Source organism: Dipodomys ordii, unplaced genomic scaffold (assembly GCF_000151885.1).
Source record: "Dipodomys ordii isolate 6190 unplaced genomic scaffold, Dord_2.0 Scaffold27, whole genome shotgun sequence".
Lineage (NCBI taxonomy): Eukaryota > Metazoa > Chordata > Mammalia > Rodentia > Heteromyidae > Dipodomys > Dipodomys ordii.
In genome coordinates, this window is record NW_012267243.1 from 3,994,677 (window position 1) to 4,019,624 (window position 24,948).

The 24,948-nt window shown below is 42.4% G+C and overlaps 1 protein-coding gene across 4 annotated transcripts in view; it reads right to left on the reverse strand.

Moving 5' to 3' along the window:
- Cacna1e (calcium channel, voltage-dependent, R type, alpha 1E subunit) overlaps window positions 1–24,948 on the reverse strand; it is a 305,919-nt gene that overhangs the window by 73,275 nt on the left and 207,696 nt on the right. For all 4 annotated transcript variants that reach the window (XM_013015540.1, XM_013015541.1, XM_013015539.1 and 1 more), the window contains exons 8-18: window positions 14,759–14,874; window positions 10,300–10,353; window positions 9,565–9,654; window positions 8,073–8,282; window positions 7,232–7,344; window positions 5,629–5,741; window positions 4,442–4,573; window positions 3,874–3,946; window positions 2,927–3,044; window positions 1,799–1,866; window positions 401–498 (exon numbers count right to left, since the gene is read on the reverse strand). In XM_013015540.1, coding sequence (XP_012870994.1) covers window positions 401–498; window positions 1,799–1,866; window positions 2,927–3,044; window positions 3,874–3,946; window positions 4,442–4,573; window positions 5,629–5,741; window positions 7,232–7,344; window positions 8,073–8,282; window positions 9,565–9,654; window positions 10,300–10,353; window positions 14,759–14,874 — 1,185 coding nt within the window. The remainder of the gene's footprint in view (window positions 1–400; window positions 499–1,798; window positions 1,867–2,926; window positions 3,045–3,873; window positions 3,947–4,441; window positions 4,574–5,628; window positions 5,742–7,231; window positions 7,345–8,072; window positions 8,283–9,564; window positions 9,655–10,299; window positions 10,354–14,758; window positions 14,875–24,948) is intronic.

Here is a 24,948-nt window from a genome sequence, read left to right on the forward strand (position 1 = left end):
CTAACTCACTATACGGAGCCTTCCAGAGGACACTTGTTTCAGAATATCACACAACTGTCTTCTATGTGGTCAGGGTCTTTGTTTACTCATCATCTCAACTTCTCTTGAGTTTCCCTGGGTATCCTCCCCCCAACTCTTGGTCTTCTCTGCCATGTCACTCTGTTCCATTCATTGTATTCTATTTACTGTTATCTGCAATGACTTGTGTGTTTGTCATCCATGTCCCTCACTGAAATAAAAGCTCTATGAAAACACAGAGACTCCATTGTGCTCACTGTGCAGTCTTGGGAATAATTCTGGCAGAGAAGAGGTAGACTCCTACAATTGATCACTTTATAAGCTAATGAATTGGCTTCAGCCCAGGAGCCCAGGGGTCAGTGAAAAAGACAAACCAACTCACTCCATAGAAGGCATGTTGGGTGCAGACATCGGGCTGACCTCCTTGGCCTTCTGCAGTGCGTGTTTCTGGTTGAAGGCCTCCTCTTCCTCCTGCTCATCCTAGACACAAAGCACAGAGAGTTTTGCCTGGGATTCACATGGAGGGTATTCTCTATTGGCTCTCTGCAGAGAAGGTTTGCAGACCAGATGAATGCAGCAAGTAAAAAGGTTAAACAGACAGCATGAAGATGGGATGGCTTAGAGACCGCCAAAGGCCACAGGCCAGGCTCCTTGGAAGACAGCAGCCTCACAGCTTCCACACAACCAACAATTCTTGTCTCTATCCCCACATTCTTGAGGGAGCTGGTTATTTCTGTGGGAAAACCAACACTCCTCGAATATTCTGCAATGTCTATGAGGATAGAGCAGAGTCCTCCCTCCTGAAATCAGCACCGAGTCTGAGAACTCAACCATCATGGAGTCTCCCCCAGAGTGACCTGGACCCACTTCAAGTCCTCCCTCACCCACATTCCAAGTGATGGCACTAGGAAAATTTAGTTTAGGTCAAGTGACTAAAATTATTAGAAAATATATATGTCTGCTAGCAGACTACAGTTTCCACACTCAGGATTTCACTTGGTCCTCACAGTAATCCCATGAAGCAAAAAAAAATCTGGTGCTAATGGAGATCTGCAATCTAGCCAAAGCGAAAACAGCCAATAAGTGGGTTTCTAGCTGTATTGTTTCAGATACTACAGCTGGCATTTTCCCCTACCGTATCATGCAGCTAGCAAAATTCTCAAGGCTATAAAGAAGAACAGACAACACCTTATAGAACCCATGGACAAAGCTACAAAATAGTACCAAGATGCTATATGCCTCTGCCTCAAATTTGATTTGCATGCCATAGACTATCCCACTACGTCTGGAGAAGACAATCTGAGAACAGAAAGAAGTGAAACCTGTCCATAATGGTGGCCACTGAGGCCCAGTCTAGGAACTGAAATGTCCCCAGTATCTTATATACCCAGACCATTAAGGGTTACATCATATGATTGAAATCTTACCACCATAGGTCACAATACCAGGAGCGGTGCTTAAAATCCAGGTATCTAGTGCTTACCATGGCACTCCATGTCATAATCCTAGAAAGGACCCCGGAAAGAGCGCACAGAGATGAACTACTATTTTCCATAGCCCATGAAAGACCCATGCTGGTCTGAGGCTCAGCATAGTTTATCAAAGTGATCCAGATTTCTTATATGAGTGTATAGTTCTAATTGTCTAGAAGCTTCCAGAAGAGGCAGGCTTCAATGGCAGGTCTGAGTAAGGCACTACAGACTTCCAGAAAGAGATCTCAAGGCCTAAGGTATCCTAATGGCAATAGAGAACAGTGTAATCCCTAGAGGCCAGTGCTTACCTTGGTTAGCTCCTGGGCATTGGCCAAATTGTCCACAGCGATGGCCAAGAATACATTCAGTAGGGTGTCTGGGGGTTATGAGTTAAGGATGGACAAGCAACAAATAAAAAAGAAAGAAAAGAAAAAAGAAAGGCTTCAGCAAATCTAAGGGACAATTCCACTTCTTTACTGTCAGGGCACTAGCAGGATAAGAAACCAGGGGCTATAGGAAAGGAAAGGGGAATACTGGGCCACTCTGCCAGGAGGAGAAAGAGAATATGGGTTTTCTCCTTCCACAGATCACCTCTTCACACAAGCCGTAGAAAATGCATTAATCAAACTGTCCAGCAGGTCATCTGGAATAAGAAAACATTCAGACAGCTATGGCCTTTTATGCACATAAGCAAATCACAGAACAACACAATGCAATGTGTAGACGGCTCAGTGTAAGTACTCATCTCTGTTTCCTGAAAGGCTGGAAATGAATCCCACCTACACTGATGGGTCTTATGTTACTCTGTCCTGACCATGATCCGATAGCCCCTGTGACTGATCAGTTCTCCATGATAGAACATTTTCTTTCTTCTCTCATTCTTCTAGTTAGAATCCTAGAGGACTTCCTGGTCTTCTATGCTAAGAATCAGGTTTTTTTTTTTTTTATGTCATCATGAAAATTGGCCTTTTATTCCTGCAACTCATTATATAGCTTTCTCTTTACAAGTTTCTTAGGCTTCGTTGGAATCTGCTCTGATCCTTAGAAGTTTTCAGGGAAAGAAACTTGAAAGAAGCATCTCTTCTCTGTGATATTATAGAAAATACAAAAATGAAGCTTCATCTCGACTCTCATTTGTTTTTGTTGCACTAATCCCTATTCAAGGTAAGTCCTACTCCTCCAAATAGCTAAAGATTATACAGAAGTTTTAGTTCATAATGCACAAATAATTATTTCATTCAACACATTAAAAAACCATTTTGTTCACATTTATATTTTTATAGAATGAGTACATTAATTCCTTAAGATAAGGTCTGTTTTCTTTCAGTATGCTCTGTCCATTGCCTTTCATTTTCCACTCAAACTCTACCACTACCACTAATTTCTGAAATGCTAATTCGAGAAGGTAGCCAGATAAGAACATCTTTAAAGGATACAGTTTCCGAACAAGGTGAGCACAATGAAGTAAATGGCTGACCACATGCCTGAGCTGACCCCACCCTGGGAGCGGATCCCATTGTACATAACTTCATTCCAGTCCTCTCCTGTCAGGATCTACAGAGTAAACAACAGGTGGGTCAGGACTCTGGGTTTGTAGAAGGCGGGACTCATGCAAAAAGACAAATACTGGGGCTAGGTCGTTTTCAGCGAATCCCTTGCTTTAGTCTCCTGCCATTCCCACGAATAACTTGAATTTTTTATATAAATGAGCATTGTGGCCATTAAAAAATGACAGTGAATGTGAGAAAGCATCCCAGTCCTGAAACTACAGAGTCCCTCCTACCTCCAACTTGGCCTTTCGGAGTCATACAGATCAGGTAGTGATCACTATCTGACTGTCCCCAGAGCTGCTAACATGGAATTCCTGAGGTAGTAACATTAACTGAAAAAGCCTCAGGGGCTCCAGTTAGGAAGCTTGGGCTCCAGCTTAGCTTAGATTCTGTCTAAATTGTATTTGTCTTTATCTGTACAACTCTAAGCGACTATTCATAATTGAGCTTTCCTTATGATTTAAGAGGGGATTTTTTTGGGGAGGGGGGGCATGAAAAAGACACCAGATGAAATGGACACATCAATTAGATGATACTCTAGATTTGGTTTTCTCCCAAATGTCATGGGTAAGTCAGCACCTCAGACTCAGTGTCTTGTACACTCATAGGTAGGGCAAAAAGGTGATCATAGTAGAGTTCTTTGTAGTTGGTAAGAACAGAGTCATTGAAATGTGAGGGATTATGGTAACAATTAGTCAAAAAAGAAAAGAGAGCCCTGCTTCCTGAGAACAGCCGAGGGAAGAGAAACAGAAGTGTCCTGACACTATAAGACATTGTCATCGTGTAGCATGTGGTCTGCACCACACAGCAGTTCTCAACGGTCAGCCTTATACCTGGAACACAGTCATGATGGCAGCAGGAAAAGTATCGAAATTTGCTGAAGGAGTTCCATCATTAAAGTTAAACCTGAAAAGAGAATTCAGAGAGCATGGGATGGAAATCTCATATACTAAGTTTCCTCTTCCCAAGATTACAGTTTTCATCATTTTTTTTCTATTCTTTACATCTCCTCTACACCCCAACCTCTGTCCTCCATTCCATAAAAGTCATGGAGATAGTAGCAGTGCTTTTTTTCCTTTTTTCTTTCTTTTTGAGGAATTACACACCTTTAAAGGCATGGCAATAGAAATAAAATTAAGGTATGGCAATAACATAAGGTTAGGCTGATCTTCAGTTACAAAGACTTATGCTATATATTTCAAGTACAAATACAAAGTCATAAGTCATCAAATAAAACTTTTGGTAAAGACATGTGTTCCATACATGAGTGCATCATGACCTATTCTGGCCACCTATCAGCCCAAGTAAGATGGAGACATGGTGATCGATTCAATAGCTCTGATTGTCATAGGCTTGACATATGCAGAACCTCCTACAGATGAAGTCCCTTCTGGTCCTTACCTGCCTCCAAACAACTGCATCCCTAGGAGAGCGAAGACAACAATGAAGAGGAAGAGAAGGAAGAGCAAACTGATGATAGATTTCATGGAGCTCATCAAGGAGACCACTAAATTCCGGAGGGATGCCCAATACCTAAGAAACCAAGACAAGGTTACAGTTGTGAACACTGCATACCAAAATCATCCCAACTCCAGCTCAGCATCTCCCTGCAGTCTCTGAGGTAAGCCACACTAGTGTGCTTTGTAGGAAGATGTGGCAGCCTTGCTTCCCTGGGGAACAGAGCACCTGATCTGTTACCAGACATAGTTTTTGTGTGTTTGTTTCATTTTGCTTCTGTGTTGTTCCTGGGCTTATGTTCTGTGTTGAACACAGGCCTGGACCCTGTCCCTGAGCTCTTTTGCTAAAGTGTTGGTGGAACCACTGCTCCACTTCCAGCTTTTTTGGTACTTAATTGGAGGTAAGGTCTCAATCACAAGGAAAGGGGCAGAAGAACAGGAGGAGAAGGGTAGACGAATGAATGAGGGAAATGAGTAGAATGCAGGCAAGAATGCATTGTATATGCCATAGAACTGAGAAAAATAAGGGAAGGAATGGATGGAAAGGGGGAAGATATGGAAGGGATAACACAGACCAAGATGCCTTGTACACATAAATTACTTTGTTAAATGGGGGGAAAATCAATATATAACCTGAAAATTCAGGGAAAGGGAGGGGTAGAGAATGTTAAGAGGGGTGAATTAAGAGGTACCAAATTCATATTCATATTCATTGATCAAGAAGCTCTGACTGGGAGAAAATGGGGGAGAAGGTAATACTTTTCAAAAGGAAATATACTCATTACCTGACTTATGTAACTGAAACCCCTCTGTACATCACCTTTACAATTAAAAAAAATTGGAAAACAAATGAGGCTCTGTTGCATCCTTCAAAAAACTACCTGAAGATTTTTTTAAGTCTCACAGACTTTCCTGCCCAGGCTTACTTCAAACCTCTGATCTCAGCTTGCTGAGTAGCTAGAATTACAGGTGTGAGCTACAAGCACCTGGCTTCTGACATAGATTTCTGGCTTGATCTTTGTGGGGGTGGGGGAGAAGAGTTGAATTGAGGAGAAATGGGGGAAGGACAGAAGGAAACAAAATAAGGCACAAAATAAGGTGGTAGGAAGAGTCCAGATGCTCATCACTTACTTGGTTATTTTAAATATTCTTAGTAGTCGGAGAGCACGCAAGACACTGATTCCAAAAGATGTACCTGGTCTGAAGATTGCCCAGACCACCTCAAAGATGCTTCCCACTGTAACCTAAGGACAAACCCAGCCACAGTGAGATGAGAGAAGAGGAGGGAAACACTAATATTTGGTGCACAATCTCTCAATGGTCTATGGAGAAATCCTCCCCTGCCCAGCCCTCCCCATGGCCAACTTGGGAAAGTAATGGAGAAAAAAAATGACTTTGCCTGACCTCTCCTACTGCCCTCCATTCCCCTTCTGAACTTTCATCCTGCACACATTGTGAACCAGTTTACTGACTCAACTCCCATCCTGGGTAAAAGCTATCCTAGCCAGTCATTCTGTACAGAATGGATGTCCATGGGTTTTTTTTTTAAATATCACCTTGAGCAAACAAGGCAACAAGTGGCATTCAAACCACAGAAACTACTTTTTGAAACAGAAATCTCATGGTTCTAGCATTTAGTGCTGCTAGCAAGTATGTTTCAGTTCCCATTATATCAAATATTTTGGTCATTGAGTTCCTGCATACCCTATTATAATAGTCTTCGCTGTCATAGGGTCCGACTTCTCTAGAACATCACAATTTCAAATGAATGCTTCACAATGCATTTATATATTTATTGAATGTCTGCTATGTTCTAGATATTGTGCCGGGAGAATTTTTTTAAAAAGTAATTCTTACAACAATGTTGAAAAGTGTGCACACAAGGAAACCAAGGTTAAAATGGCCTCTCCCTAGCTGTTATGCCTGAAAATTGCCTATACTTAGAACCATATGTTCCAAGTGAAAATGGAGTTTGGCAAGTGCTCAAATCTTCAGCACCTAACAAGCTTTGGCAGAAAAAGAAGTGGGTTTGGCAGAGAGAGAGAAATGGTTCAGGAGCCCAAAGTTGTGTGACCTCATTCGACTGACTGCTACCTGGGTATGAGAAACTGAAAGCAATGCTTTGCACTTACTTATTGTAGAGGGCAGGCTACATTCTCACCTACTCTGGTGCATAAGGCTCTTGAAAGCTGCATAGGAGAAAAACTTATGTAGATGTACCTTTACACACACCTAAATACTATTCTAGTCAGGAAGGAAATAGCAGGATGCAATGTTCTAGGTGAGAACTGGCTAATGTAAGGGTTTGTGTGTTTGCATGAAGGTATACTCAGACAATTATGCTGATTTTAAACTGAAGTAGAAAAAAAACCACACAACTGTATAACCTTCTCTTTCTTACACCTCTAGAATTAAGTCCTTTGTCCTTCTCTTCAAGACTTTCCCCAAGATAATAAGTAGTTCAAAACTTAGGCTATGGTTAGCTTAAGTATATCAATGAGTGATGTACTTAAGTGTATACTCTGTAGCATATGCATTACACATCAATATAAACACTTCCTTAAAAAGTCAAAGAGCTTAATAAAACAAACAAATCCCTTGCATGGTAAGGATTCATTCACTCCCCCTGGCTTTGACTTCAGTGGTCCATGTTGAGTGACAGAGCAAGCTGCTTATCTGAAACCATGGCCCATCACCATGAAGCAGAAGGACAGACATGCTTCCAAGGACTTACCCCGAAATCAAAGCAGTTGAATGAAGAATGAAAATAAAGGCGAGGACCCATGCCGTACATCTTCAGGGACATCTCCAAGAGGAAGAGTCCCAGAAACAAAAATTCTGCATAGTCTGAAAGTACAAAAAATAGAAACATTCATTCCATAGATAGAATGGGCTCCTACCGTCTCCAATTAATATGCCCTCATATGGAGGAGTTCCCAATACCATAGTGTGAGAATGTTTGGTGGCCATGTTAAGTCAGTGCTGTGCAAAGGATAATGGTGTCTAAATACTGAGCCCAAGATGAGTTCAGTTAACAAGTCAGCTTTGCTCTCTTTCACGCTTGGTTAGTGGCCTATAAATGGAGAGTGGGCTTTAGACAAGAAAGGAAGAACTTTACTACACTTTTGCTGAAAGAGTTACTCTCCCCTCCACACACTCACAGAACAGTCTCCTAGCTCCTCCCTGGCACCAATAGCAGTCTTATTTGGAGCTTACCTCTAAGTTCCTTTCTGATCCATTTGAGGAACCCATTTCCCTAAGGATCTTTTTTCTTAGGACTTTAGTGACTTGAACTCTTTATATCCTTAAGAACACCTACGCACTAAGGTGTAACTATCTTGCTAACTCATCAACTGTGATTTGTTTATCCCATTCAGAAATGAATAAAGTCTGAGAGAAGTCATCTGATAATCCAGTCTTCCTCTCTCAGAGAGCTCTGGCCTCCATGCTGGTATAGAGAGGCAGGATTTGGAGCTGGAAGAACTGCAGTCAGGCCAGCATGCTTTGGCTTCTTCCATTCATTCACACACCAACCAAGCTGCCCACATAGAGACTAGCAATCACCATTTACTTACAGAGGAGATGAGTAAGCCACTGGGGCTGGTTGTGATGGACGATAGCTACACAGGCAGTGTTGAGAGCCACAAGGCTCAAGACGATCCAATAAAACACCTGGGATTTGACCATGTGGCGAATAGAGATGCGCAGAAGCCTTTCTTTGTGCCGGAAATAGGAGGCCCCATCTACCTTTGTACTCTTGATACTGGCTCTGGCAAGAGGTGTGCCTGTGAGGGGAAAATAGGGAAGGAAGAATGAGGCTGCAAAATATCCTATGCTCTCCCTCCATGGCCAGGTAGTGTCCAGGGTGAGCAAGTTGAGTGCCAGGACCAGGTGACCTCCGTATTACAGGCCTGGATAATTCCTATGTTGCAGGCTAAGTAAACTGCATAGGTAATGACTCTATTCTCCCTCACCAGGCACTTTCAGTCCTGGGAAAATGGAAGATTTTCAGGCAGGGCACCAGGCCAACACCCGGTATCTTGAATGTTAATAAGATCATGTTTATGTTTGTAACAGATCGGACTTCTCTGTGCGCTTTCCTTATAAGTGAGCTTTAGGCACTAGACTCCTTCTGCTGCATTTGTGGTATTTCTGCCACTGGCAACATAAAGCAATACTGAGCCTTATTAAGTCTCTTCTGCTTTTAAAGATGGAGTGAGTTCCTGCCCCTTTGGGGGATGGGGGAGAGAAAAATCTGGCTTCAGCCAGAGTCTATCAGAAATACCTAGAATTGAACTGCATGCAGTCATGTCCAAAAGTTAGGAAAAATTAGTTTAAATGTCACATGATGGAGATAGGTGGGTGCTGTTACTGCTAAGCAAATAACTTCAAGTTCTTACATCTGGGTCACTACAAGAAAGAGCTCCTGAGGATCTTTTGAATAACATGAGTTAAATATCCCTTATCTGAAATGTGTAGGACCAGAAGCACTTTGATTTTTTCAAGAGTAGAACATTTGCCATATATAATAAGATATCTTGGGGATGGGATCAAAGTCTACATATGAAATTTATTTATGTTTCAGATATATCTTATATGCATAGCCTGAAGGTAATTTCATCCAGCACTGTAACAGTTTTGTGCAAGAAACCAAGTTTCTTGGTAAAGGAATTTTCCACCCAGGATTCCACGCTGATAACAAAACATTTCCAATTTTGGATCATTTCCAAATTTTAAATGAGGAATGCTCAACCTGTATCCCAAGGTTAGGTGCTTATAAATCATACCCAAGAGACAGAGAACATACATCTGTGAGTCAGGTAAATCTGCCACATTTGGAGAACCCTAAACCCCACATTTCATGTAAGCAGTATCCCCTGTTCCTTTTTTCTTTCCTGTATATCATCATTATCTAGATTGGGCTTCCCACTCCATCCCTTACATACAGCCCTAAATTCTGGATTCTTTGGGTTCTTTTCCTCCTTGTGGGTCTTCTCAAAAGACAGAATCTTCATTTTTTCATGGGAGATCCAGAGAAGTAAAAGAAGATCTAACTGGATCACTCACCCACAGAAGAGATATCAGCGCAGTGCTCATCGCTGGAGTCTCGGGTCATGGCCTCCGTCCGGCTCCTTTTGATGGTTGCCCTTCGAAGCACTACGCCAGGGAAGGGGAAGGCCAGTGAGAGGCCACAAGTACACCGAGATCATCGTGGAAAAAAACTTTGAGGACTGTGTAAGGACTTGTGCAAAGCCCCTGTGATACAGGTTGTCTACCCTTAATACTGGAGTCAAGGTGACAGAAGCTGAGCATGTTTAGAGAACCAGGGGTATTGTCCTCACCAGCACCTACCAAAATGCAAGGGTTCTGAAATCCCTACTAGAGTGAATCTACACTGGGTAGGTAAACAGACATTTTGTAGTATCTATTTGTCCTGGATCTTCATAAGCAAAGCTACTTCCTGGTACTGAAAATGGTCCCCAGATGATCCCCACACATTTTAAAAGAAGAAACTATCGTCTACCAATGGCTGTAGGATGGTCTTTTCATCGTAGAGTATCAATCACAGGCCCTGGAACAAAGCCACTCTTGGGTTTCATTTTCATCAGTTTAAAAGGCATTTAAATCCGTGACTCAATTCTTTTCATTTTAAAGCATGAGGGATTTTATTACAGAGAGATTTGCGTTTCAAATCCCAGCGCACCCCTCTTTTCCTTCTTTCTCCTCATTTGATCAAGAGAGATTGCCACTGCATAAGAGGGGCAAATGCAAATGGAGCAAGGCATTGGAGCACTTCCTTACCTTCTAAGGCTGATGTTCCGGCATTTTTATTTTCTTCTGCAAGCATGACTTCCTCTATATAGAAACAAATGGTTTAGTAAATTATCTGTAAATGCCAAATTATGGTGCAAAATGAAAAATCTCTCAGGGCGAACTCTGGCTCGGGGCAACACACAGACAGAGCAAAGGGTTCAGAGACTGTCATGGGCACCAGCTCAGACAGAAACTTGGCATCACTGGGGAGGAAGGGTACACAGGAGAAGGGGTGGGGGGAGTAGGGCCCTTGGAGGATACTGACAAAAAGTTCCCATCTGAATCTGAGGCTCAGGAGGACACGGGGGGGGGTAGGGGGAGAGAAAAGGGGGGGTTGGATGTGATAGTGATTTCTTAAAACAAAGATTCCCAAGTTGATAGTAATGAAAAGGTTACATTTCTATTTTTTTCTTCTTTCCTATGTTTCTCTAACCCCTGAGACCTTTTCTAACAACAGTGCCCCTTTGTCTCTTTTCTATATCGCCTATAGCATAAACCTAACCCTTTATCCAGAGGATAATAACATATTTGGGCTCCATCCTGTCTATGACTTTAAGGAGGGGCAGAGAAAGAGGTCTAATGTTTTCAAAAAGAGGAGCAGGGCCTGCAGGCTGTATTTGCATGTCCCACTTCCATTCTTCTGCTTTGGTTGAGCAGAGCTTAAGCTTAACAGGCTTGAGTCCTCATGAGTTTTCCTATACTAAAATGATTGTTTAAAACGGGTTTGTGCCAAGTTACTTATGGCTCATGCCTGGAATTTTAGCTACTCAGGAGGCTGAGATTTTTTTTTAAGGATGGCAGTTCAAAGCCAGCCCAGGTAGGAAAGTCCTTGAGACTCTAATCTCCAGTTAACCACCAAAAAGCTGGTAGTGGAGCTGTGGCTCAACTGGTAGAGTGCCAGCTGGTGTGCCAGCCTAAAGTGAAAACAGTAAGGGACAGCACCCAAGCCCTGAATTCAAGTTGTAGTACTGGCATTACTTAAAATTTTAGGTTTTGCTTCTGCTCCCTGGTCCATAGCTATATTTTATAGGCTACTGATGGCTTATGGTAGGCAGAGACAATGGATAGCTAGAAGCCCAAAAAACAATCATGTATAGAGAGCTAGAGTTTTTATAGTTCACATCCCTATCTCTAGAGAGAACAGAGGATACTAGAGACCATGTTCCATCACCACTGGCCAGTGATTTAACCAAGTATGCCTATATAATGAACCCTCAAAAACAAAACATAACACCCTTAGCATGGGAGTTTCTGGGTTGGTAAACACATCTGTCTGCTGAGCCCCATTACTATACCTTACACTACTATGCACTGTGCCTAAGTTTCATCTGGATGTTCCTGAGTTGTATCCTTGATAATAAAACAGTAAGTAACTTTTTTCCCCCAAGTTCTGTAAGTCATGTTATAAAACCATTGAACCTATGGGGAGGGTAGAACTAGGGATTCTGGGAACTCCTAAACTTGGAGTCAAATAGGCAGAAATGTGGGTCATCTAAAACCTTACTTTCTGGCTTCTGAAATGGGTACATGCTTGTGAATCTGTGCTAACTTCAGATAGTGCTCAGGGTCAAGATGGAATTGAATTGACAGATAAGCTGGTAATGCCAGAAATTTGAAGAACTGGTTGGGCTGCATCCATGGGTACTTGGTACTTGTTCATCAGTGCCTGAAAAATACACCACACTAGTACCACTCCAAAAGTACCAAAAGACAATCCCTCTTGGCTCAAGTCTGGTGAGTTTCAGAGTCCTTTCCTGGGAGGGATATGAGTGAATTTCGATCTCTACCCTACTTTAACCCAGAAGCTAGGTTTCTGGAGGCCTTCACAATCATTCCTGAAGAGTCCAGCATTCTAGTTGCTTGTGTAAAGCTCGCAAAAAACACCACATTACCCTAATTTCATCTACATGTAAAAATGAGAAAAATATGTGTGTGCATATATGTATTTGTGTGTATTCCTAGGAGGGATACATTCTGAAGCTTGTACATTACCATGCAGGATGGCCATTATACTAAGTCAAGGATGTTTAGCATTCTTTTGTTGTTTTGTTTAGCATTCTTTTTGAAGTACAGTCTTTGGCCAAACACTACATTGACAGGTTAAATATTACTGGGGTTCTCCTTCATTCAGACACACAAAGGCTTAAAGGCAAATGTTTGGAGAGCTTTTTTATTTTTAAAATTAGGTCCTTAAAACATGCTAAAGCATCATTAATTACTCTAGACAGGGAGTCACTTTGCTGTGCAGTGTCTGGCTTTGGGGCAGATGGAAGGAAGGTGTGTGGGGCGTTGGGATCTCTGTGAAGCTCTTGAGGGCTTTGGATATGCTGAAACCACCCTTCCCCCACCAACGCCTTTGCCAAGTTCGCTTTCAAACTTGAGTGTCTTTCCAGGGAAATGTAACCCATATGTCTCTGATTCACTCACGCTTCACTTGTAAAAGGAAGGGCTAGGAAGAACAATTTGACGTCACAGTGTGTCTTTTTTCTTAGAAGGAGGATAGAGCTGGCTTCACTAGCTGGAAGAAACAGAACCCTTGGAATTCGGCAAGTATCTAAAAGGCAGAGCCACAAAGAGCCTTGTCCTGTGTCACCTGACCCAGTGTGGGGTCCTGGACAGAGCTGGGAGGCTTCTTTTCTGGTTTTGATGCCAGCTCATTCAGCAATCTGTCAGATGGCTCCTCCACCAAAGATAACAAGGACAGTTGGAAACACCAAGCTGCCTGACTTGACTGGAAGGCAAATCTACTCACCATCCATGGCAAGGCTGAATTACCATTCTGGGAAGCGGCAGGTAAGATGGATGACACGTGGTCATTATGTATTGCTCATGTTTCCAGATGCAACAGGAAATGGGGGTATCTCAAAGGAGCACGATATCTGTTTTTCATTTATATTTACACTTTTCTCGGCCCTTTAAGATGATCAGAAGCTAGCTAGGCACTGGTGGCTTAAGCTTGCAGTCCTAGCTACTCAGAAGGCTGAGATCTGAGGGTTGAGAGTATAAACCAGCCTGGGCAGAAAACCAGAGGTAGACCTGTGGGTCACATGGTAGAACACTAGCTTTGGGCAAAAAAAGCCAAGGGAAAAATGTGAGGCCCTGAATTCATGTCCCAACATGCACACATGCACACATACATACCAAGATAATAAAAAATCAACTCTAGAGCTGAAAGAGAGATTTTATGTTTTGGTGGTCAGACTAAGAAGATTGCAAGTTTCCTTCCCAAGCCACTGTGAAAGAAAAAGGCTCAGGCAACTAAACATCAAATCATAATCCATTTTTTTTTCTGTGTGGCCTCAGATTTGTGCTAAGCTTCCTACTATGAACAAAGACGCTGACTGCCATGTGTATTCTTTCATTAAAAAAAATCACTCTCTGCTCTGGAAGAAAATGAAGATATAAAGCATCAACCTTTAAAATAATAATGAAAGCAAATGCATCTTTTTATTGACAGATATGGGGTGATTTATGGCTCTAATAAGCAATTGAGCCACAGTAAACCTTGGATTGAATGGCTCTGTGCATCAATGAAATCATGGGGTGTTGGGATCTAGCCCACAGCTGGGCCTGAGCTATACCTGATATTGGACCTTGGTAAAAAGCAAGGACAGCACAAGTTGTTCAGCTCAAGAACACACCTGTTCTCATGGCTGCAGTGGCTTCCCACCGGTCCCCTCATTTCGAACCTTATCCTCCTGTGGTCTTTTCTCGCTTCAGGAACCAATAGTTCCTTTCAAATTTTAAGTCAGGGCATGTCAGCCCTCTTTTCACAACAAAGCCCAGAGCTCTCAAAATGGCTGCCACAATAATATATATGAATACTACCTACCCCTCTGTGACTGCCTCTTCTTTCCTCCTGCTACTACCTGGCCACTCCCTTAATAGGGACCAAGTGATGACTCATCCATATCTTCTTCAATAAGGATTTAACACCAATGTATTCCTCATCCATATCTTTTCATGGCCCAAGCCCTCATCTCTAAGTTTGCACACAAATGAACCCAACTTGACTTCTCTATCTAAAACTATAGGACATCCTATACCCCCTAACTCTGCTTGATTTTTTTTTCAATTTCACTTATCACCATCTTGAAAATTGTTATTTTATTGCTTCCTTCCCCAACTAGAGAAGAAAGAGATCTACTAGACAAAAGCTCTGGGGACTCAGTAGTATGTGTGGCTCAACCTTGCGTTCCAAGTTCCTAGCACAAAGTAGGCTCTGTATATATTTGCTGAATATGAATTATTAGTCATCAGATGCCTGCCCTGAGAAAGGTGTAAAGTAATAGGGAGATTGCCACCCCACAGGAAGAATGGGGATCCAGCAAGGAACCCAAAGACCTTTTAAGGGACCCAGAGCTTCACTGTACTCTAGCCTCTTAAGTGGAGTTGAATGGCACTGTTGATCCCACATGCCAGCATGGCCCCAGCTCCAAGGCCTCACCTGCTTTGTCTATCCAGGCACGGTAGCCATTCAGCTCACGCTCAATCTGCTGCTGGCGCCTCAGTTTCATGAATGCTCTCCGGTTCTCCACTCTCTCTCTCTCTTTGGCAAATTCTCTGTAGACAAGAAGGGTAAGATCCATTGGTTTTAGTACTATGACAAAGAGAAAGGGGGAACAAGTGAAAGAGTGTTTGAGGACAACTGGAAATGATGGCTTAAGCATATAATTCTAGCTACTTGGTAGGCATAGCTCAAAGGATTATGGATTGAGGCCAGTGCAGGCAAAAATAAGTTTCTAAGATCCATCCTGATAAATGGCTGGGTATGGTGGCATACATATCAGCCCAAACTACCAGAAAAACACAATGGCCTAGTGTGATGGCGTGTGCCTGACATAGGGAAGTACAAATAGGAAGGTTAGTCTATAATGGCCTGGGAATAAAATGAAACCTTATCTAGAAAGCCACCAACCCAAACAGGAGCTGGTAAAGTGGCTCAAGTGGTAAAGCCCTGTCTAGCAAACACAAAGCCACTGGGGCTTGAGCTCAATCCCCAATCCTATTTTAAAAAAGGTGTTTGAACAGGTGCCACTGTCATCATACATCCATTTCTGCTCGTCATGGGCTGCATGATGACCTAAAATTGTAAAAAACGAATCACACTGCATTCAGCCTTACTCAATACAGCCAGGAGCAACACCCTCTGCTTGCTTTATTTTGAAAGGGACTTTGTAGCTATGTGACATACTGGACTTCAATATGCCAATATTCCATCTCCTCAGCTATAATGGCAGCTCTTAACCCTCTTAAAGACACAATTATCTTTTCAGCTTTTGACAACAATGACTAAAGCGACTGACCAATCCTGTATCAAGTTTCTTCATGCCCACTAATTTGCTTAATCTCTTAAGCATCCTATGAGTTAAGTTATATTAAAAATGGCCATTTGATCAATGGGGCAACCAAGGCTGAGAGGTAAAGTAACTTGCTGGCTTGTGAACTCTAACTAGCATTCTGAGCTGCCTCTGGTATCCGGTATACAGTGACACTCCATACGGGAAGACCAATGAATGACACAAATGACTTGAAGGACTGAAGGTCTGGTGAAGATGGCTAGGCTCAGAAAAATAAGAAAAAAATGGGACATCGAATGTGTACCTGGCTCTAACAGAAAGACAATGAAAATGTGTTTGGGTACAGGGAAAGCCAAGGTGAGGGTCAGGAAGGAGGTAAGAGTCCATTGACAGGCATAAAGGAACAAAGCCACCTTGTAATGTAAGAAAAAGCTCTCAAGTACCATGAGGGGAAAAAAGAGTGAAGAGTTTGCTAGTAGAAAAGGGATCATATTCAATACAAAGGAAATGGGAATAAACAAACAGTTGCTAAGAAACATCTCCAGAAACCACATCCTCCAATACCTTCCTCATCACAAAACACACTACAAAGCCATGGAATGTCTCTTGCCATGGCTCAGGTATTCTATCGCTGTTCTGGAAGCTGGTCCATTTATTTGCAGGGATTCTTCAGAGAGATTAAGGCAATTAGCACTCATTTAGGGTCCTTCCAGAGAATCCTTAATGTCTGGGGAAGAAGAAATGGCCAGGGGATGAGGGATATGCCCCAACCATAGGGCAGAAGCAGGAAGACTTGGTCTACCATGGGGGTGGAGGGGGGTAAGAGAGAGTGAGAGGGAAGGAGAGAGAGGAAAGGAGAGATAGGGAGGGGGAGAGAGGGAGGGGGAGAAAAAAGGGGAGAGGGAGGCAAGGAGGGAGGGATGGAGAGAGAGAGGGGGAGGAAGAGGGAGACAGAGAGGGGGAGAAGGATAGAGAGGGAGGAGGAGAGGGGGAAAGTGGGAGTGGGGGAGAGGGTGGGGAGAGGGAGAGACCTGCTTAGACCTGTCTTAGGCCTCCCTGCCAAAACAGAGCTGGCCTCCTTGGACACAGAACTCATGTGGGTGTGGAGACCATACACATGGTCTTGTGCTTAGCTACAAGGCACATTGGGCTCCCAAAGCTGCTATCCAGAGAAAGGCAGAATGAAGGGAAAACAAAGCCAGTAAGAATCTGGCTAATTGGGCTGGGAAGGTGGCTCAGTGGTAGAGCTCTTGCCTTGCATGCCTGAGGCCCTGGGTTCGATTCCTCAGCACCACATAAGCAAAAAGAAAAAACCCGAAAGGGCCCCGGGGCTCAAGTGGTAGAGCACTAGCCTTGAGCTGAAGAGCTGAGGGACAGCACCCAGGCCCAGAGTTCAGGCCCCATGACCGGACCCCCCCCCAAAAAAAAGAATCTGGTTAATTGAATCCAAGCCCTGGGATGCCTCCTATCTTTACCTTCTTTCCAGAATTTTAGCAGTCAGCGAACTGGGTGGTTCACAGTTTATCATACAACAAAGCTCTTACTTTGGTACTTTGGTTCTTTCTATCCTTCCTGTCCAATGAGTGTCATTGTTCTGTTGGCCTTACCTTCTAAAAAGCACTTGAATCCACCCTCTATCTCCATCCTCACTGCCTTGGACCTCCATCCTTCCTGGCCTGGACTACTATGTGGTCTCTCCACCACTTGTTTCTCTTCCTTCATTTCATGTATCTGAAAGCTATTTGTATTATCTCTTAAAAATATCACTGTATCCTATCCTTTCCAAATCACAAGAAATAACCATAACAAGTAACATTTGGAAGCATTTTTTTTAAATTTTACCATCTCTTCATTTACGTTGCTCACTCATATTTTTGAAAACAAAGTCCAATAGTCTTAAAGTTTAAGTAAGAAATAGAGTCAAGATTAGAATTCACATTTGTCTGCTCCAGGAGGCCAAGTTCTTCAAGCAACATGTATTGATATAGCCCAAAGGCATTTTTACATCCTTTACCATCTCATACCCATCTGTCTTGACTTTTCAACTAAGTACTGGTGGAAATGGTCAATGGATAACAGAAGGTAGTATTTTAAGTACGATGTTGAAAAATTAGCTTCTCAGCAGGCGATGGCCTTAGTAACGCAGTAATCCTTGAGCCTCTAGGTGAGATTATCAACATATCCACTTTGTAGCCCAGAAAAATCTAAAGGGAATCACATGGTCCTTGGAAATTGCAAGGATTCAAGGTCCCAGAGTCCCAGAGAGGAATTATGGCTTTTCTAAATTCTTTCTCTCTACTCTATTGTCTGTTCCTCCCAACTTCCTCCATCCTCACTGAATGAGACACAAAAACAAAAACAAAAATACCCAACCTGGCTTCCACACATGGAGCCGAGCCTTTCTCTGTGTGGTACTCTTGTTTGTTGCAATCATCAAGTGGTCTCTGCATTTTTTCCTCATTAGATCCTGGGGAAGGAAGTCTGTGTCTTTCTCACCTCTTCTCACCCCACCCTTGTTATAATTGTATCCAAAGTCCATTTCCCCATCTGATCTGAAGTCAAGCAGAACCTACATGGTATCACATCCCAACAGAGACCTAGTGCCTGCTACTATGATAGTCTAACAAGTATAAAAATAAAATATTAAGAATACCTGAGGTTCATATAATACAACTAATTAATTTTTAATCATAAGTCATCTTTGTGTAACTTATTTCGTTTGTATTTGCAAAGACCCTGAGAGACTACCCAATTAGCAAGAGGCAGAGCTGAAATTCAAACAAATATCTTCCAATTCTAGGTTAAATGCATTTTTCACACTGCCTCAGTGATTTCCCCTGCTACCCAGAAGTTAGCATTTAAAATCTACAAAGGGAACGGGGTGCTGGTGGCTCATGCCTGTAACCCTAGCTACTCAGGAGGCTGAGATCTGAGGAGCACTGTTGGATGCCAGTTCAGGTGGGTAAGTCTGTGAGACTTTTATTCCCAATTAACCACCAAAAATCCAGAAGTAGAGCTATGGCTCAAGTGGTAAAGTACTAGCCTTCAGCACAAAAGCTCAGGAACAACTCCCAGGCCCTGAGGTCAAGCTCCAGGACCAGCACATATGTACACACGAGCACATGGACATACACATGCGTGCACACACACATAGAATCTACAAAGAAGATGTTGCTTCAGTCTAAACAGGAGGAAATGAAAATATAGAAACAGTTTTTTTAGAGGGACTTTCTAATGTGGCAGCATATTAAAAAACTCATTGCTCTGTGCTGAGTTAATAAAAAAAACTTTAGATATAATTTGTAACATAAGACAAGCTAGTGAGACATTTCTTGATTTTTGTGTCCATGTCAAAGTTACCATGTGTTTGTATGTATGTTGTATTCTGGAAGGAACATAGACAAAAGGATTTAGGCCTAGTATATTCAAAAACAAAATAAGTGAATATTCTAAATTTAGGATTGACATGCTCACCAGGTCCTGAATATTAAGGTAGCCAGACCTGAAAGGCAAGCATGCTCTTTCACTGTACCTCTTCCCTGCGGATCTGAGTATTCTCACATCTTCAGGAGGATTCTGGGGATTGCTGGACAATGCTTTTGCAAAGATTGAAAACAGGACCTAGACCTTACTTAGAAATCAGATGATTACTGCCAAAGTCCCTACTAGGTAATCTAAAAAGTGGCCCTGTGACACTCTCAATTGATCCAGTTCCTTTGTTATCAAGCACATGAAATTTAAAGAATGAGTTCTGATTTAGAGTACATATATGTATATGTGTGTGCAATATGTATGTACATGTATGTATATGTGTATACATGTATGTATGCATGCATGTAGAGGCCCATTGGCCTGGGGTTTAGGGTAAGAAAATGCATTGCCAGAACCCTGACATTTGCTCTATCTAGTGTTTTTATACCCATAGGTATATCAGAACTCAAGCTGGGATGTGTCAAAACTTCAGAATCTCAAACAAGAACCACAAAAAATAACTCTCTAGGTGGTATAGCAGAAACATCATGAGCTATCTTTTCTTTTTGCTGTTATTCTGAGATGAGGTCTCAAACTTGGTACCTGATATTCTTGCTCATTGCTACCAACTGAGCCCCACCTCCAACCTCAACAAGGTATTTCGGATTCTTATTAAGCTAGGAGGGAACCTCTCTGCCTCAGTTTCCTCATCAGTCAGTCCTGACAATGGAACACATAAAATCCCTTTGTCCCCATCTGGAGGCAGGAGAACTTCTGCTCTAGGATCTCTGACTGTACCTCTGTAGGAAACCACATAATGAAAGAAATCCAAGTTGCATTTCATTGTAGACATGGCCACTTCCCCAGTCCTGTTATCTAAAACTTTAGACTACTCCCCTCACATATCCTGGGCCCGTTGGAGCTCCTTTTAAGATGTAGCTCGCACACAGCTGACAAGAGGAGGAGTTGGGGTCAGACCTGGAAGACCCTCTATTCTGGTTACCAGATGTGTATGAAAAGTTCATGTTTCTAAATTTCCATTTACAGGGTTAAAAAAAGAGGTTGAATTCCTTGTAATGCATGGTTTCGTTTTCATTTTTTTAATCCTAGTTATTGAATTTACATTTGTGACTGCTTTTGTTTTCCTGCAGCTTTCATGAGACCCATAAATTGTAAAAGATCAACTTTTCACACACAGCCAATTCTGTATTAGTCATGATAAGATAAAGTGGAGGAATTACATGGATAATCTCAGACAAGGTAAAATGTCCCTCAACATTTATCATACATGCCCAGAGGGGTGAAGTGACCGAAAGCAAAGTTCTCTTTGAAATCATGTTTAGATTAATATTAAAATTGATTTTTATTTAGTGAATTCAAGACCTATAAAAGAGCCAATGTCACAGATAATTCACAAAGTGCCTAATCTGTATTATTAATAAAGTGACTGGTATTAACCCATAGGGAAGTGATGGAAGGGGCTTTGGTTACCCACACTTCTAGAATTTATCAAAATGTGATTAACTCTTGAAGAACAAAAGGGACGTTGACCAATCCCTTGTTCCAGCCTGCCATTCCCATCTCTGTGAGGTCACTTGGGTATCACAGAGCACCTGGACAGATGGGCAGGCACCTCGACACCAGCCTCGTGAGGAAGATGTTCTAGGAGTCCTGTTGTAGAACAAACCCTCCAGGGGAGGGCTGTTGGCTGGTTTTATCCTCTAGTTCCTGAGTCCTCCTCCAGTTTCCCTGCACACAGGGAGCTTTGTTTACTGATGCTGCAGAGGCTCTTGCTGCTGTCATGGCAACTGAAAGGAAGACAAAGCCCGCCAGGATGGGCTGGCCCGTGTGACTCAAAGATCTGTTTACCCACACTCCTGTACACACTTCCATGCTTCATCACACACATTGGCATGGAGACACATGCTCAACCCAACACCCCAAACCATATGCAGACAGTCTTTGCCAAGTACACAAATGGCCACATGGTCATGTTCCTATTAATCTTCAGAGGCCATATTTTCAGAGGGCTTTGCTACTCACAAGGGCACCTTGCCAATATCCTTGTGAGAACTTTGCTTCGGGAAGGAAGAATTTGGGTTCTGCATCAAGGAGAGGCCGGGGGGAAACCCTCTTCAACCTCAATCGTTTTGCAATGAACACAGAAATTGAGGGAGTCAGGTTGGCAATTGTATGTGGGCAGTGGTTTAACTCCAGTCCCCTTGCAAAGTGGGCTGAGGGGTAAGGGCAAGACTTTCCAGTATTTTGGTGTTTTCAGGGTTCAGCGTTCTTTTGAATTCAGGGAACCTTTTCTCTCATTTTCCAGAAGAGCAAACACAGCCTCAGAAAAGGTAAATACTTACTGAAGGTCACACAGTTCAGTAGCATTTTAGTTATTTATGTCTTATCCCTTGACTTGTTCCAGAAAGGATTTAAAGGGACTTAGGTTGTCAATAAATAAAGGCCAAAACAGAACCTCGCCTAAATCCCATCCAGTGTTGACTCTAATAAGAAGAGTGAGCATCTAGGTAGGTGAGGGATGCAAACCTTAGGCACTCTATCACACTAGCTCACTTCCTCAGGGTCAGGTGCTTTGCGCAGGCTCCTCCTATGAGCAGAAACCCTGCCCTAACGTGGTTAAAGCAAATCAATGGCAAATACAGGGCAGAGGCAGATATTCTTCTCTTATCCTTCCACTCTCTACAGCAATGGAAGAAAGGCCATGAATCTCCAAGAGCAAAACATCAGGTAGTCAAGACCTGGAACTTCATCCATCCAAGGCCAGGTATTTACACACAGAGAAACTGAGGCCTAGAGAGTGGCCAACTTGCCTGGCCAGTCCGTCACCTGTAGCACTAACTCTTATAGTTCTGAGATCCCAAGCTACTGCTAATTCCACATGTTTCTGAAATTCCAGTTATGAGAAATCAAAGAGGTAGATTCTATTATATTCAAGTGTTGTACAGAGGGGTTGCAATTCAACATGTTAATCAGTACAATGCATGTTGATCAATGTCACGACTTTCATAATTCTTCTCCATCTCTCCAAACCACCCATCCTCTCCATTTTCTTTCTCTTCTCATATTAAGACTTCATTCATTCATCTGAGTAGATACAGGGAAAGCAGGATGGAAAATGAGCATACAGAGAGTAATGAAAGAGCGTTTTGCGTTTAACCTTGAAGAACCTACAATCCATTATTAAAGCATTATGATGAAAACTTCGGAAGCTGGACAGACCTGTGTCTGGATCTTAACGTCACCAAGTTGTGATCTGACATCTGAGTGTCTGTTTGTAAATTCAAATAAATACTATGCCCAACTAAAACATTGTCATAACTAATTGAAGGGAAGCACAAAGTATGGTATCGAGCACACAGGGGGAAGGTGTCCAAATGGCTATTATAAGTACTACCAACATTTCAACATTTCTGAGATCAAATCACAATAAGACAACCTATCAGGCTGTCTTCTGTCCATATTCATTCCACTTTAAAATATGATGTCTAAGTGCCCACAATATAGCAGGCATTTTTTTGGAATATGAGAATCAGCAGTAAATACAAAAGTAGCTTTCATTACCACACTGGATAGAGATAAATAAGAAAGTAAATACAGTATATAGTCCATTTCAAGTGGTCAGGGAAAAATGAAGAAAGTGAGTAGTAAGCATTGTGTGGAGAGAATTGGAATTGGGGGCCAGATGGCCAGAGGCAGCCTTAAGTGAGACTTAGGAAATGTTTAGAGAGATTTGAGAGAATGAACCATGAAGATAACTGGGGAGAAGCATTCTTAGAAGAGGTGACATCCAGACCAAAGCCTTGGGATAGGGACATCCTAGAGGAGCTTTTGAAGAATAGAAAGGAGCCAATGTAGCTAAAGTGGACTAAGAAAATGAGATGAGATCAGAGTGGGTTACAGGCTGGGTGGAGGTAGAGGACTTGATCTTGCTAGGGATATAGAAGTCCTGTAAAGATTTGACAGTAGCAGAGGAGTCATATGACTTGAAGTTTTCAGTGTCTCTGGCTGCCCTGTTGAGAACAGACTGAAGTCTTAAGGGTAGAAGCCTGGAGACTTGCTGGTTATGTCCAGATGATGTTAGCTGTAGATAATGTACTAGGAGTTGGGCAATTGAGAAAGAGTAGAGTTCTAGATACACTGCAAAGGAGGAGCTAAGAAAACTTTCTGACACCTTGAACATAAGAGGTAAGAGAAATGCAATAAAGATGTTCCTAAGGGTCCTCTGCCGACCACAATAAGAAGGGTGGGCTTAAATGAACTGAGATGGAAAGGCTACTGGGAAGAGCAGCGTTTGGGGTGGGAGAAGATCAGCTCAGCTGTGTATTTAAGTCAGCAGAATAGCTTAACACATTTCTATAAAAGTTTAGTAGGCCCAATAGATTGATTTCCTTGTTATCCACACAAGGTGTACCAGCTACTGCAAAGATTATCTACTGTAAATGAACCAAAGCCAGTCTGGGCTCTCCTCCACCCTTTCTTTCCCTCCTGCTGGCATGTGCTAGAAAGACGCTAATGATCTTTCAGCAAAACATAAGCAAGAAATTGTTGTTCTTGCTGCAAATAAAATCCAAAGCAAAACAAAGCCCACAAATATTCATGAATGCTGTACATCAATTGCGCTGTTCGCTTCCATTAGGGAACGATGAAGGAAGAGCATGTACTATGAACACTGACAAGTGAGCAGTTATCACATGGATATTCTTCAAATGCTTTAAGAAGGGCTGGGGGATAGCTCAGTGGTAGAGCCCTTGCCTGGCATGCAGGAGACTCTGGGTTCAATTCCACACACACACACACACACACACACACACACACACACACACACCACACACACGCACGCACGCACGCACGCACGCACACACACACACACACACACACACACGTAACTAAGAGATCACACCTTTATCCCTACCTTGCAAAACAGAGAAATACTAAAAGCATTGGGAAGCATTGAAAGACTGTTACAAAACACAATTCTTGTCTCCTGACATTTACCCACCCATCTCTGTATCACCTCAGGTTGGCACACAGATACTATCAAGGCATGAACTCAAAGGCACACATGCTGTTTTCCCCCCTTCTCTCTCTATGTCTATAATAGTGTGTGTTTCAGTCACAATATTTCAGTGGGATCAAAGCCCTGTGGTGCAGGAAGAATGAGTTGTGGGGAAGTAAGAGCATTTCATATTCTTCTTTCTACCCCATTCACCACCCCCCACCCAGCACTCTAATTACAGTGTGAAAAGAGGCATCTTGACAGAGAACAAATGGCTGTGTTCTTTTAAGAGACACATTTTGCACTCCTCTGAGAAGACACAGCAAGCGGCTCTCTCCCCCAAAGGCGGTGGAGGTGCCCGAGAAGCCTGTGCTTTAAGGCTGTATTCAAAAGATGGACTAAGAGATTATTACCAGATTGGCATGATTATACCCTGGTGTGGGCAAATGTATTATTTTCCTTACACATTAAAAAAAAAAACTTTGAATTCCCCAGGATCCTTTAACATTACAGGCCATTTAATATTAAAGATTCCTCTCAAGAATGTAAAATGTCATGGCTCATCATTAAAATATCCTTCTCTAGGGACAAGTCCTTTCATATGCTCCAAGATGGACAAGTAGAACACAAAAGCTAAACTAAAATGGATGGAGAGGGAAAGATAGAGATAGAAAGGAAGGGAAAGTTTAGAAACCTGGTATATGTAGGCTAATGCCATCCTTTTAAACAAAATGCCATCCTTTTAAACAAAAAGATTAAAATGGGTTGTATCTACAGTATCATTCATTCCCACATCCATTCATTCAGATCTACAGGGTATATGAGAGAGGGCCTTGCACTGTGCTCCAT